At 35.5% G+C, this 15,514-nt stretch overlaps 1 protein-coding gene across 5 annotated transcripts in view; it reads right to left on the bottom strand.

Annotated features, from left to right (window-relative positions):
• Window positions 1-15,514, bottom strand: part of FER (FER tyrosine kinase) — a 163,286-nt gene that overhangs the window by 10,055 nt on the left and 137,717 nt on the right. For 4 of the 5 annotated variants that reach the window (XM_053968882.1, XM_053968883.1, XM_053968881.1 and 1 more), the window contains 2 exons: window positions 5,506-5,660; window positions 1,618-1,740 (listed from right to left, as the gene is read on the bottom strand). In XM_053968882.1, coding sequence (XP_053824857.1) covers window positions 1,618-1,740; window positions 5,506-5,660 — 278 coding nt within the window. Of the gene's footprint in view, window positions 1-1,617; window positions 1,741-5,505; window positions 5,661-10,946; window positions 11,189-15,514 lie in introns of those variants that run through there. The other variant, XM_053968884.1, reaches the window with a different exon arrangement.

The following is a 15,514-nucleotide window of genomic DNA, read 5'->3' as shown; positions in this document are numbered from 1 at the left end:
CTGGACACCAGTATGAGCTGTTCCAGCAAAGAATGCTAATGGCACACTGGGCTGCACCAGAAGGAGTGTTGCAGTCGGTTGAGGGAGATCATCTGTCCCCTCTGTTCAGTACTGTCTGAGGCCACATCTGGAGTGCTGGGTCCAGTGCTGGGCTCCCCAGCATAAGACAGACACAGGCACAACGGAGAGCGTCTCATGAAGGTGATGAAGGCACTGAAACATCTCTCTCTCCTATCAGGAAATGCTGAGTGAGCTGCAGTAGCTCATCCTGGAGAGGAGAAAGCTCAGGGAATACCAGCAATGTATATAAACACCTGCAGGGAGTGTGCAAAGAAGGTGGGTCCAGGTTCTTTCCATGCCCAGTGACAGGACACTGAGGTGATGAGCACACACATGGGAAATTCCTCCTGAGCATCAGAAAACACTTTTTCCCCTGTCAGGGTGACTGAGCACAGATTGCCCAGAGAGGTGGGGGCATCTTAATTCAGAAAGATATGCAAAAGCCATCTGGATGTGATTCTGCTTGAGCTGGGTGGACCAGATGTCATGCAGAGCTCCCTGCCCACCTCAGTCATTCTTTGAGTCTGTGATTCCACAAATTGTTTACCACGTGTAGCTCTGAGCAAATGACAGGCAGTGCACAGTGATGTGCATTAGACCCCACAGCTAAATGCAGCTCTGTGACTCCAGGCACATTGCACAAGTCTCTGTGTGTCCCTTTCTAAAGAATAGTGCCATGACGCTGACCTCTTAAACAGGTAAATCTGAGAAATATTTTCAGTTTTTTTGTACTGCACACATCTGCTCTAGGTACTGGATGAATGCATGTAAGCTCAAACAAAAACACCTTGGGCTCTAGGATTTGATTTGGCCTTTAAGGAGAAACTTTATTATCACCTACAGTGCTTATAAAACTATAAAAAACACTGACAATGTGTGTAAATCAGCAAACCAGAGTTTTTTTGTTTGTAATTTGTTTTGTTTTAAATAATTTGGAAGCTTTACTAGCTTAGAACATATTTATAAATTATACAGTAGTACTATGTAGGGAAGGAACAGTTCTGACATGCCACTAAAGACACTCCTGAAATCCTGCTCATAGTTATTTGCTATTTTAAGTAAAAGCCTTTAGATTATTTTGTAAAAGAGAAATGCAGCTTGCAATGCTCAACTAGCTCACCATTCTCCACCATAATTGCTAAATCTTTCTGTGAAATGATTTAATAAAGAAGATGGAATGATAGAGATTTTTTTCTGGCAGTTTAGAATATTTATACCTGCATTAGCATAATCTTAAATAATTCATTCTGTTCAAGCTTCTGCTTTGCACAGCAGTAAATCCCTCCTTTCCATCTCACCTGTTAGTTCTGCAATAATGCAAGTCAGCATGCTGTAAGTCTTCCAACCTTTAAGTTACTGGTCAGTGTACTCCTTTTTTTTCAAAAGGCCTATATATACAACACCCTGCTCCTTCCAGAGAGCTAGATTCAGCAATTTAGGAAATATCACATTGTTTTTGCTAAAGTTGCTACAAAACTTGTATGATATTTCTTGGCTATTTTACACTGAATCCTTATAATTTATCCAGCATTTCTTTCACTCCCTATGCATAATTACCTTTCTCAACTTGCTCTCGTGCTTGTTGGTTGGTCATTCCAGGGTATGGGCATAGTCCTAAACTGAAGGTCTCCCACAGAAGGATTCCAAAGCTCCATACATCACTCTCAGATGTGTATCTCCCTAAGAAAAGGAAAGCAAACCTTCAACTTAACATACAGAGAAATTAGTGTTTCAGATAATTATGGCCCATATTTCCTGTAAAGGTAAAAGTGTTACACTGGCAAGCTTCAGGTAAAACAAAGCTGTAGCTACTAATAAAACATTCTACAGAATGTTTTATTTAAAACATTTCACAGTCTCCAGTGTTTCAAAGAATGAACAAATTATATTAAAGTCAATACTTTGGAGTAACATAAGCTAACCTTAAGTTCTACTGTTATGCACAGACCACACCAGTCTGTCATGCAAGTTAAGAATTTCTTTCCTTCTTACTGTACAAAAATATTTTTCTTTTAATATAAAAGGATAAAAAAAAATCAGGGTTTCCCCGCTCATTTACAACTGAGTTCAATTCCAAATATTCTTTAAAAATTACCTTTTCCAGTTCTCCATTTTAGCACAGCAGTGTTAATTCTGAGAGGAGCTACCACCAACACTGTTTCTAAGTGTGAAGAAGGCCTGGTTCTCATATGCTTTGAGAAACTGATCTTTGAAAATCAAAGTAAGGCTGGATCCTGCAAAACTGACACACCCAGTTTAAGAAAAAAAAAAAATCAGGCCTGCTGGTTCAATTGCCTCCAGCTATGCTTCAGAGATAGCAAAATAAGATAATTGATAGACAATGGAATTCCAAGCCTCTTTGAGGAATTACAGCTTTCTATTACAGGAAATAGGAGACATTTTGGAGCAGATATTTCTATTGTCCCTGATGGATTCACATTAGAAAATTAAGACTCTAAAGCCTTTTGCAGCAGAATCAGTGAAAATGTTACGTTAAAAATCTATTTTCAACATCACTTTCAACATTTTTCATGACTGCTCTTCTTTGTTGCATACTATTGCTTTGTATTTACATGTCTTTATTCTTTAAAAACAACACTTGTGAATGTATCATTTGTTTATCTCTAATCATCAAACAAGCTAAGCTAAGCCACTCCTGACTAGGGAAAAAAGGGAAATACATATAAATTATAGTGACAGTTGATGACAGTGACAACTGTTCTGACGTCAGAAAACTCAGTTTACTCTTAGACTAAATATCACTTCCAGCTGTGCTATGTTAGCTTGTGTGCCTCATAGCTGGCAATTATAGATATTCACTATGCCCTTTGGAGTAAGATTAGTTTTCTTGTCTGTGTATCAATTCCCCACAGTTGGGCATCCAGTAATTTAACACTTTTCACTGAAAGCATTCAGCAAATACAAGATAGGTGATTAGCTGTTTTTTTTAAAGAAAGTACAAGTTCTGTACAGTTAATTATATTTTCTGCTATTACATTATCTGCGGGGGAAAAAAAGATCTGTTTTGAAAAAAAAAACCCAAGTTCTCCCCACGTTACTATTAACATCACAAATAACTCAAAACGTTGTAGGGAGAAAACATACATACTACATGTATTTTAATTTTCAAAGATCAGGAAGCAAAAATACCCCATAATTATCCTAAACATGTGCTGGTTTTGGTGGGGTAGAATTACTCTATTCACAGTGGCAGGTACAGGGCTGTCTTTTGGATTTGTGCTGAACCCGGGGTTGATAATTGAGAGATGTTTTTGTTATTGTTTTGATTGCACAGAGCCAAGGCCTTCCCTGCTTTTCACACTGCCATGCTGGTGAGGGGAACCTGGGGGTTCTTGGGAGGTGACACAGCCAGGACAGGTGACCCCAAACAGACCAAAGGGATATTCCAGACCATGTGACATCAGGGTCAGTGGGGGAAGGAGGAAAGGGGAGACATTTGGAGTGATGGGGTTTGCCTTCCCAAAAACGGTGTAGAATAGCTCTCAACAGCACTCACAGAACCAAAGTTTCCATTTCTCAAAAACTCCAGTGGCATCTGAATTTTGCTTCTGACTTCTGACACAATTTGTGTCAGAACCACAACATTTGCCCTAGGCTAGTTTCTAGCCTTCACAACATGTGTTTTTTCTTAAATTAACATACTTTAATGACCACTCTTAATTTGTCATATACAGTGACTTCAGCAGAGACTAAAAAAAGGAACTTTTTTTGTAGCTTCTTAAGTACATTAGCATTCATGTAATGGCCAAATGACCCTATTCCTCATTTTCCTCCAACCTTTGAAACTAGATACTCAGGACTGACCTGGCCAGTGTTTACCACCTGATTTTGAAATACTGCAGATTTAGTTTTATTTCATTTTGATATCTTAAAAACCTCCAGTCTTACCTACACAATTCAATGCAATTCTTACAACCTTATTATTAGAATGGAAAACAATAAAACATAATCCAGTAAGTTTTACTAATATCTTTCAAGGGAGTGGAAAGAACTATCCTTCAAAAACACAGAGAAATCTTTCATGACATTTTGAAAGCTGAATATTGAGTGCTGAACATATTAACATGTTTGAGAGAGCTTATTTCCCAAACATTACAGAAGATGAATATTTTTCATTTTATAGCTGCTGGAATATGTATGTGCTTTAGGAAACACAAAATAAGTTGATGTTAATCAACAATCCCTTCTTCTCCCGTACTGTGCAGAAAACAAAAAGCAGAGTCAGCAGTACAAAGTGAAGGTGCTGTCACAAGAGCCTGCTCCCTGCTAGAGGTAGCCAATTGGATCACATATGGTTATAAGGATAGATTTTCATAATACATCAAGAACACTGTATGCATTTCCAAAATAACAAAAATAAAAACCCAAAACACCATTTATAGTGGACCAAGCACACAACAGAGCAAAGCATTCACCAGTGAATGTTGGCAACACTAGCATCTCTTAGAAAAATTGGTAATACAGGATCAATTACTAAACTGAATTTACAGTCAGGCTTTTAAAGGGAAGATCTGTGTTACTGTGTTATGTCATTAACTGCTGCAAAAGTGCTAATGAGAGGAAGCATTCTGTTATCAATCATAATTCACAAACTTATGATTTCCAATGCACGATTTCTGAAAAAAAGTCTAAATTTAAGAGATGGCAGAAATATTTATAGACACTTCAAATAAAGAATTAAACAATATTTTATTCAGTGTACTCAACTGAAGAACTGGTTTAGAGAAGTACATTCAAAACATGCCATCATTATTAAATGTGCTGCTTCTTCACAGCTCACTTTACCTAGAAGAATTTATTTTTATAGTTTCATATAAGCAAAAAAAGCTAAGAGCAGCAGCTTCTGTTTCTATTCTGGAACAATTACCCATGTAGTGTGAACCACTTCCCTCAGTAATAAAGAATTAATTTTTATCCCCAATATAACAACCTAGTGATACACAAAAATGCAGGTAAAGAAAAACTGCAGTTAAAAAAAAAAAAACAAAATAAAACAATGACTGTAATTTTCACCAAAGCAATGAATTATCTAACACAGTGTTCTAGTACATTAACATTTTCTAGTGTTTTCGATGAGGGGCCATAAATATGCAGAACTTGCCATTCATTTTGCTAACTATCATAATTTAGATGACTGACGAGGCTGTCTATGAGAATGAGTCACCAACAGAACCAAAGCACTCTGCTATTGCTGCATAATAGCAATTCTGATGTTGCTGCCCTATTGTTTTTTGGCAGCAAAACTGCATTTTTTACATAAATCAGACTGAAATATTAAAATTATTTTAAACATCATTCATTTGAACAGGGGGGAAAGAATTGTATGTATATGCACTTGAATATTGTGGCTCTGGTGCTCTTTACTGTACTTTGGATTTTTTATTTTATTTTTTTTTTTGCAAGATAATCCAGTTATGTTCTTACCATAGTTCAGAGCTTCCGGAGCCGTCCACTTTATTGGAATCTGTTTTAGGCTTGATGATGAGTACACCCCATCATCCTCTTGCCGGGACATCCCAAAATCACTTATTTTCAAGATGTTGCTTTCACCTACCAAGCAGTTCCTTGCAGCCAGGTCTCTAAATTAGAAAAAGAAATAAACACCCACATTTTTACAGGTCTGAAAGTATTTGGAAGTCATTTAAACTGACTGAGCCCCTCAGCCAAGATGGTCGTGCCTCTCAGAGGCTTATTTACAAAAGGGTAAAATACACTTCACAGTTGCTGTGCGGAAACAGAAGTGAGGGAAGGGGGAAAAAAAGTCGGAAATAATCCTATGAAGAAGTAAGGGGAGGAAATGCTGGAGATGTTCCAAGTGCCTGAGCAGATAATCTCCTGCAGCACACAGAGAGGAGTCACAGTGGAGCAGGGGAGGAGTGTGAGGCTGAAGGGCAGGAGCTGTTATGGACAGACCAGACCTCCATTCCCCACTCACCTCTTGGGGGAGGAGGTGAGGTATTTCAGAATGAAGGAGTGCCTCAGAAGAAGGGAAGGTACTTCAGTTTTTGTCTTTTATTTCTCACCATCCAACTCGATTTTAATTTGCAATACATTAAATTCACGCTAAATTCAGTCTGTTTTGCTATGATGGTAATTGGTAGGTGATTTCCTTGCCTTCATCTTGACCTCCAAGTTTTTCTATCTTATTTTACTTCCCTGTCCTGTTGAGGATGGGGAGTAAGAAAGCATCTGTATGGGTGTCTGGCAGCCATGCAAAGTTAACCCACCACAACTGCCCTCTGTTTATTCCCCCACAAAAATAAACCCCAAATTAATGAATTGAATCCTACATAAAATGAAACAGAAATTGAAGAAGTATCCTGTAATGTGTTCAGTGTGTGTTTCAGTGAGAAATCTGGGAAACAGCTCCATCTTCCCTCTGCTTGGTAAGAGTTTCATCAAAAGATAAAAGCTACTCAGCATAGAAAAGGAATTTTGGCTCAGTGATGGGATGAGCAGCTCAGAAAGTCAACTCCCTCCCTTCACTTCAAATTTGTTTATTTTTTTAGATCAGGAGACATGCAGTAATACCTGATAAAAGGTGACTTCTCTACATGCTAATAATATACTATAAACATACTACGTGTATATTAAATTTCAGTGTTTCACAGTATTATTATTGTATTTATTAAAATACAACATAATAAAATATATATTATTATCCCCATTGTAATTAATAAAAAGGAAGAGATATGTTAAGCAAGACGATTAATTCTAAACCATTATGAACATCATGGGCAAAATATTTTTAAACTAAACTTACTATGGTTTTGCTTAGCTAAATAGCTAATATGCTCACAAAAGGCTTACATGAACATACCAGAAAAACTACATTAATTTTGATGTTTTGAATTGGAGCTGTAACACAGTTCTGAAGTGAATCCCCTGAGCACTTAATTCACGTTCATTGGTTTTTGAAGAATAAATTTGGTGCATGCAAACTACATTGCTCTTGGAAGAAACTAACTTATGTTGTGCACAAAATTTGTTTCTCTAGCTACAGAATTTTTTTTCTATGGAATTTGTTTCTAAAGCTAATGCAGAAAGGTCTGAACCAGTGGTAAACAGCTTCCAACACTACCCACAGTAATGACAAAGGACTGAACTACATTTAACCCAAACTAAAAGTCTTGAGCCATATTTAAGGATGCTGAAGCTCATACATCCACTTTAATCAGCTCATCCATATTGATATTGGGCTATGTTATTCAATATGTAGACAGAGTCTAGGTATGATCCTAAATATTATAACTTGATTTAAGATTTTTAACATATTTGAATCATGCAGATTTTCTGCCACCAAGAACATTAACAGCTCTAGAGCTTGAGTGATACAAACGAAGTTATTTGTGTGACTTGAGAAGACGGACCACTAAAAAACAAATCTGAACTCACAGGCACCATCTGAAGATGTGCACAAATGCATAAAACAGTCAGTGTGCACCATGTTACATAGTTTGATGTTAGCACGTGGTGGTATCGTTATATACAGCTACATTGGTTAAAGCAAGTGAGCTGTAAAACAAAATCAAATTGTTATGGTTTATACTCAAGTGTGTAAAAAGTATCCCAATGGATACTTCAAGAATTTATGACTTAGGTTCCAATCATACTTCAGTAATTAGTTTTTATAATGTTACTCAATATAGTCTAGATTTTGCAACTGATGCACGTAAGGAATGGAAAAAGTAATGAGGTTCTATCTCAAAGAAAATTTACAGTTAACTGAAAGCACAGGCATCCCCCTACCTGAAGTATGACCTAGCATTTAAACATATTGACTCAGGTTAAGAAAAATCTGCATACTGAGCTGCCTTAAGTTTATTCCTCATGCATAAGTCTGATTATTAGGGAAAGTGGATCGTAAATAATATTCACATTATAAACAAAGACTACACTCAGTTTGCATAATTTTTGTCAGCTTTGTATATAGAATTTATGAATTTTCTTTTTCATTCAGAATCACCTAGAGAAAAAGATTTCATCCCTACTGAAAACTGACTAAAACACTTCCATGAAAATCAGCTGGTATTTGTGGAAGTTCATAAAGACTGTGACACTCTGTTCAGGATATATGTAAATTAACACCACAAATAACAAATTAAACGTTTGCACGTTTTGAGTCTCACAGTATTAACACCTCTTTATGCTTTTAGCTAAAACTCTCTAATTTTTTATGCTATAATACTCTGTATTACTTTCAATACATCATTTCTCTTAATAAAGTCTTGTGAGCACTTCATATATTTACTTCTGACACAAGCAAATTTGCCTTCTATCATCCTGTGTATGATATGCTCTTTCTCTTATTTAGAAAATATTTTGGATGTGATAATTTCATTCCTTAGGCATACAAATGTCACAATGTTTGATTATCTTGTTAGTATTTCTACTGTAATTTTACATCTGTTTCATATCCTTAGTGATGTGTTGCTTAATTTTACAGATAATTTTTATATGTATTTGCATGCTTAAAAGCATTTTATGAACAGTTACACTGAAAGCTAGGGGTACCTCAGCTTTTGGGTTTTTTTTACTATTATTCTGAGGGTTTGGTAAAGATTTTTCAGTATTTTTCAAATAAATTCTTCACTGTTCTTCATTATGTCTGACAGCTTCCTTTAAAAGGATGCTCTTATTTTTGAGTCTAGACCTAAGAGAAAAACACAGAAGATGCTTAAATATGATTTATTACAGAAAATGGCATCAGCAACTATTACTCCCATTACTTTAAAATAATAAATTATGACATTAGTTTTCTTCCAGTTTCCATAATTATAATTAATTTCTGTTTTCTACAGATAGGAGTTCTAGGATAATAATGTTAAAGAGTTTATAAAGACCCTTTACTTCTTTACCTTCCTTAAGAAATCCAAAGTGGAGTTTCACTCCATATGTAAGATGAACAACATGAGTTAGGGGAAACATGAAAATGTAAATACAGAGGTCTGATGACCAAAATCAACTAAGAGAAGACAACATTAAAGATTACATCAGTGTTAAGTATTATATAGAAAATCATGACTCCTTCTACATGAACATTAAAAAAACCAAATCAAATAAGTAAACAACAAACTCCCAAAAAACGACAACCAAACCCCTGCACACCAGCCCTTCAAACTAAAAACTCCACCAAAATCAACTACAGTCTATTTGTCTTCTTTCCCCTGAAAAACCAGTGTGTTCTATTTGCTTTCTCTTCCTTCTCCCTAATGTTCCCTAAAGCCATCATCCTGAAGAAATACAGAGATAATTGCATGAAATTAGGTGTCTCTGGGATTTTTTTTTCTCATAAAGTATTTTCTACTTAAAGCAGTAATTCCATAAAATCAGTATCTGTCTTTAACATAGGAAGCAAGAAAATATTCTTTATTTATATTGTGAAAGCTCTACGAATTGGGCACACATTACACTGAGCTGCTACAGAGTAAGTTCCTTAGTAAAAGAGAAGCTGACTCTCACTATTTTAATACCAATATTATCTAAGTTCCTAGTACTGCTAGAAACAAAGTTTCTTCCCTCCAGCTATTAACAAGTAAAAACTAGTGTGTAATTTGGAAATGTCCTTTTTAAGCACTGCTGTGCAGTCCCTGTAAGTACAAACAGGACATCTCCTAGGGATCTCAAATATGGGTCGAATCTGCTGAAACTCTAAGGGAGAGGTCATAGAACTTCTGCTAAAAATTCAAGAGCCAGTTCAAGGAGGAAGTAGAGGCAATTTCTCTGTACTGGGAGTTGTTACCACCTGGATTCACATCTGTCAGTAAAGACATAAACCTACTAAAGCTTTCTCTAAGGACATTCTTAAACTCCCTCCCCCCTTCCCACCCACACCCCACAGGATCTGCAGAGCAAGTACTACCTAGCATTGCAATGCCATTCTATGAGTTAAAGCAAATCAAAACTAGAGAGCAAACTCCTCATTACTAAACCAGCAGCACAAACTGCCTCACTGAACTAATTAGCCATTTTATATTCAGTCCCTGGATCACGCAGTTAAAATACTCTAAGGTGATAAAAGCAAGCAATTAATTAGTGAACAGGATCAGTTTATCTCCTCTGCACATTAAATTCAATGAAAATAGTCTATTACCTAAATACAAAAAAAAGGGGTAGGAAGTGAAACTACAAAATAAATTGCTGGGGTTTTTTTGTGAACTGTAAGATACTACCTAACCTTCATACACCTGATGTAATTTCCAGTAGTGTCTAAATCAAAACACAGTAGTGCCTAAATCTATTTCAGAACCTTCTTGATATACATATGCTAATTCTGCTGTATGTGGAGAGTACAGCAAATAACATGTGCCTAGTAACAGACTGGGAAAATATTAGAGGGTTAGAAGAACACCCTTTCATGCATTCTGTGTTTTCTTCCCCCTTTTAACTTTGATTTAATTATTTCTTTACATTATTTTAGCTATTACGAAAATATTGGAGTAATATTAACTACAATGCTAATAAGTTCTCTCAGTTTCTCATATATAATGCAAGTCCCATCTTCATCTCCACAGATGGTGCTGGCAAACCAGAGAAACTCCAAGTTGGATAGAGTAGTGATTTCTCAATAATGTCAGGTGCTCTGCTTGCCATCCACAGTTTTGGATGTTGCTCAGTTCCTCTCAACGATAAAAATAAGCAACTTTACCCACGTCACAGCATTGGTGTCCTTCAATTACTCTTTATAAAGCACTTCGCACTCAAGTGAAGGACTTAAAATTTTTGCAAAATGAACTCAAAAGAGGAAAAGTAACAAAACAACTCCCAAAAATTGTATTCAGTAGCTGAACACAACTGTCAACTTATTTACTGTTTGCCACCCAGATATGACTCAAGGGACTGTACAGATCTACTGACACATTGGGAAACTTTTATGTCTGAGTTTTATTTTGGTAGGCTACTGTGTGCCCTCCATTTTCCTAGCAGGGCAAGTTGTCTGTACCAGCAATTTTAAGAAAGATAAAGAAGGTAATAGTAGACAATGAGCACTTTCTGAGGAGAATCAAAGTAGTAGTCTATGAAGATGGAAATGAAGTAATAAATTGCTGCATCATCTATTCCTCCTTCCTTTTTCCTGTTTCTGAGGTTGTCTTCACAATGCCTGGTCCTGGAACAGAAACATTCCTATCAGCAGCATCTAAATGGTTTTTATCTGCATTGTTTCTCAACTGTTTTAGAACTTAATAGTTATTGCCTGTATTCTTCTGAATAGTTATTTTGATGAAAATGGCATCACAGTAATTTTGGTCTATAACAGCCCTCTATATACTGATATTACTGTAGACTTTTATAACCAATTTTTCCTGTGCACTGCTGATTACATGTAATATGCTGAACAAAATGTCTAATTCTTTTTTTTTTCTTCCTCTCTTGAAACAAAGGTTTGCAATCCAATTTCTTTTGTGTGCCTATTTTAGTGAAAAACTAAAGGTCTGGACAGTCCTCGCAGTGGATGATAGGCAACTTCCTGGAGATCTACAGTATTAGAGGAACTAGAAAATGAAATATACTTTCTAGAAATCCTTAATGACAGGATAGACAGAGGAATAACACCCCCGCTGGGTTCCATGCAACCATCCCTAAGCTCTTGGATTTTGAGAGAAACTTTACAGGACGTAAGCACAAATATTGGTACATTTAAGAAACATGTACAGTTTGTAATAGTCCTGAAAAGTCTCTTTGATATTAACTGAATTACAGGGGAAACTAAGTGTCCAAAAATGCATTATCAAAGTTGTACCAAAACACAAGTTTACATTTTGTGCTTGATAAAATTACAGTGGACTTAAATTACAATCACAATGCCATCCATTTCCACAACCAGTTATATAAGTAGATTGTATTATTCAGAGGATGAAAAATACCATTTTCAAGCAAAAATTTCCACTGCATCATTCACAGAGGCAACTAAAATGAGATACAACAGTAGAGAACAAAATTTTGATAACAAGTGCAAGTTAGTATAATATCATGGCTTTATTTTATCATGTGTGATAACATAAGTCTTGTTACAATGAGTGTCCTTGCCCTTTTAGACCGGGCCGATCACTCAATTTAGTTCTTAATTCTGAATTTAGTTTTCAATTAATGTCTTCCTTATTCTATTTATTCTATAATAATTCTGTTATTGTATCTTATTATATAGTATAATGTCAAAATGTAATTGATTTCTCTGTACAGAAGCATTAAATACTGGTTTAATTTGTTTACAAAACTGGAATCATCTAAAGAGGCAGACCAGATATGGTCAAAGGTCATATTCCCTTGTCCATTATACATCAGTGATAAAAAAGGCTGCATGCTGGATTTAAAGAGAATGTCTAAAGCAGAGTAGCTTCTATCACTGATTTTCTGATGATTAAGGTTTTTAGAAAATAAACTTTCCATTCTATTAAACAAAGCCATTTTCTAGTGTTAATATCATGATGGATTAAGTTCAAATGACTAATAATGCAAAGCAGAGCATATGGAATTGAAAAACACTGCAAGTGCACAAGAAATCAAAAAATTCAAAAGCATGATTATGATATGAGTCACTTTTTCCCACCTTTTTTCATTAGAATGAAATAAAATAGCACAATAATACAATATTTGCAGGGTTCTTCAAATCCTAATGAAAAAGGTAATATTTCAAAGTCTTCTCAGGCTAGATTTAAGTACTTTGCCACAGGTGAGTATCAATATCAAAGTTCATCTGGGACAGGTAGCAACTCTACTGCTTTTTCAATAGCCAGAACCAATAAGGGGGTATGCAACACTAGGTGTAGTTTAAGTTATCTCTACATGCACTTCCATCACTTAAATTTACTTTTGCTCCTACAGCGGATAGGCATGGATTAAGATTTTAGAAGTAACAGATAAGCATGGACTAATGTTCATGATTTTCCAGTAGATAAAGTATTTTATAGGAACTAGATCCTGAAACACTTTATTAATGAAGGTAAAAAAAGGTAAAGGTAATAATCAGGCTACAAAGAAATGAAGCATCCAGCATAATTAAGGTACAAGACACTACATATTCATGAAAATAATACACAAGGAATAAGAGAGAAACCAAATACATTAGGTCTAATTAGAAATCACAAGGAAAAGACAGAGCAGAGAAGTAGCAGAATCTAGCAGGGCTGGACAACAGGACTGTGCTGCAGCCCTAAACTGAGTGGCTAAAAAAGTGAAAGAATGAAACCTCCTGCATTTTTTAGAGAAATCTCAAAGAAAGCCACTAGCAAAGGGAGAAAAGTCAGCCACATTTTAAGGCAATTATTTATCTGGGGATGTTTCTTATTTAGGGAGAAAAAAATTTAAATGGATGGCACAGGTAGCATATGCCAACCAAACATTCTTAGCAATGGAAAACATTGACAAAGATATACAGTAATAACTCACTAATTCATAATTTTCCAGTCAGAGAAAAAAAATTCTAATTTGTACTTTACAATCTCTACATTTAATCAAGGATTACCAACAAATACTTAGTGGCATCTTGGAATATTTCAGTATTTTCAAAATAGCCTGTTCTGTAACTATAATAAAATATGATGAATGAAAATGAAGATGAGGAACAATTTACTAATTGTCCTAGAGAGCTAAGTACGATCCGCAGTTAGCTTACAGAAATATGGAAGAAATTTCATGTGACTAATACATTGCAGAGAATTATATATAGAAATTTAGAGGAATAAAATTACCTATTCACTTCCTGTAAATTAACAAGACGGTAAATAAACTGAACCTCTGTCCTGGTTTTTGTCACTATAACTTAAAATCCACAGTAGTTTTCTCACTCAAAAATAAAACCTATATGTGGAAGAAAATATTTTGCACTTTTTTCATCACAAGAAAAATAAGAAAGTGATGGAATTTTCATAGAATTATGGTGGGGTATCCAAAGTAGGAGATGTTGAAGGAAGAAAAGAGATGACAGTGCTGATGAAGGATCATGATTATATCTCATATTGATAGCAGGAGATAGGACAGGACTTCCATAGCTTTTGGGAACTGGATGAACTCACACGTCACATGCATATTCACCATGGCAGAATTTCACAGTTGGGCTGAATCAAGGAAGAGATGTTAGTAAGTCCAGGGGCTCCAAGTTCATCACATACTGAACTCTATCCTTTTTCTTCTATTAAAACCTTACGACATCTCATGAAGTCATCTGTTTGTTACAAGAATGTCCTTTCCCTGGAAAATCCAGAGTTCTGTATTTAGAAACAGCCCCTCTGCCTCTGGTCACTCCCTGTGGAAGTGTGTTCACTCCTGTATAGAACTGACTCCCTATGGATCTGAATGTTCTTGTCCTACCAGGATTCAAAGTTTATAGGAGGTGCAGAAAACACGTTCCTGTGCTTAATCTAAAGACAGGAAGAAAAAATTATTAGAAAACTATTGCAGAGCTATGGGTTTACTGCACCTTGTGGTAAGCACATTACCGACATCTACAACAGCACCTGGCTATTATTCTGAAATATTTCTGCACAAAAAACTATTCTGCCATCATACTTTAGGAAGACAGGATCCTCTTTGCCATTTAATGTTACATTCATTTTAGCATTTGTTGCAGGCTAATGTTATAAAGTAACTGAAGTCCAACTAGTCATCTGCTAAACATTTAAAATCTTCCTGCTTAAAGAATCATGGCTAAGAAATTTCTGAGATGGTAATATAACATAGGGCAACAAACTGGAGTTGCGTGTTTTCATTTAACAGCTTTGTTAATGATCTTAGGGAAAAATCAAGCAGGAATTTAATTACATTTCCAGATAATATCAAATTAAGAATAGCTGCAAGCAACAGTAAGGGCAAATAAATAAAAAGAAAGAAGGAAAGAAGAGAAGGAGAAAGAAGGGGGAGAGAGGGAGAGGGAGGAAATATATCTGTTGGAATAAGCATTAGACATAGCCTGTAAATCAGGAACTATTATATTTTGAAAAATTAAGCCTAAATACAAACATTCAGTAAAAAATAAATACTACTAGGCAATCATGTAGAAAGAAAAGAGAACCTAACAAGATATGGATTCCAATTAAATACAAGCAATGGAATTAAATTGAGCATCAAAAAAATAAAAGCTCGTTATCTACTAGATCATGAGAAATCTGTCTAGGAAAATTTAAAAATTCTATTTTACTAATGAAGTTACTTAATAAACCAAAAAAAGTTTGACAGATGTACAGACCAGTGTCTCTTTCAAAGGGATGGACTAAGTAAATGAATCCAACTTTTTACTGACATAAAGTAAACATTAGAATTGTCAGATGCACTGGAATCTATTGTTATACTATCAGGCATATAGTACACAACAAAAAGGTAGTGGTCAAAGAGGGAGAAACCCAAATAATTATTAATTTCCTGGATTAGTGCATTTGTTCATCTTATCATATATGAAAGGGCGACTTTTTCAACCGATCACATATTTGGGGAAACAACA

The sequence above is a fragment of the Vidua chalybeata genome, chromosome Z, assembly GCF_026979565.1.
Source record: "Vidua chalybeata isolate OUT-0048 chromosome Z, bVidCha1 merged haplotype, whole genome shotgun sequence".
NCBI classification, from domain to species: Eukaryota; Metazoa; Chordata; class Aves; order Passeriformes; family Viduidae; genus Vidua; species Vidua chalybeata.
The sequence above is the reverse complement of the archived record's forward strand: the minus strand, read 5'-3'. Positions and strand labels throughout refer to the sequence as shown.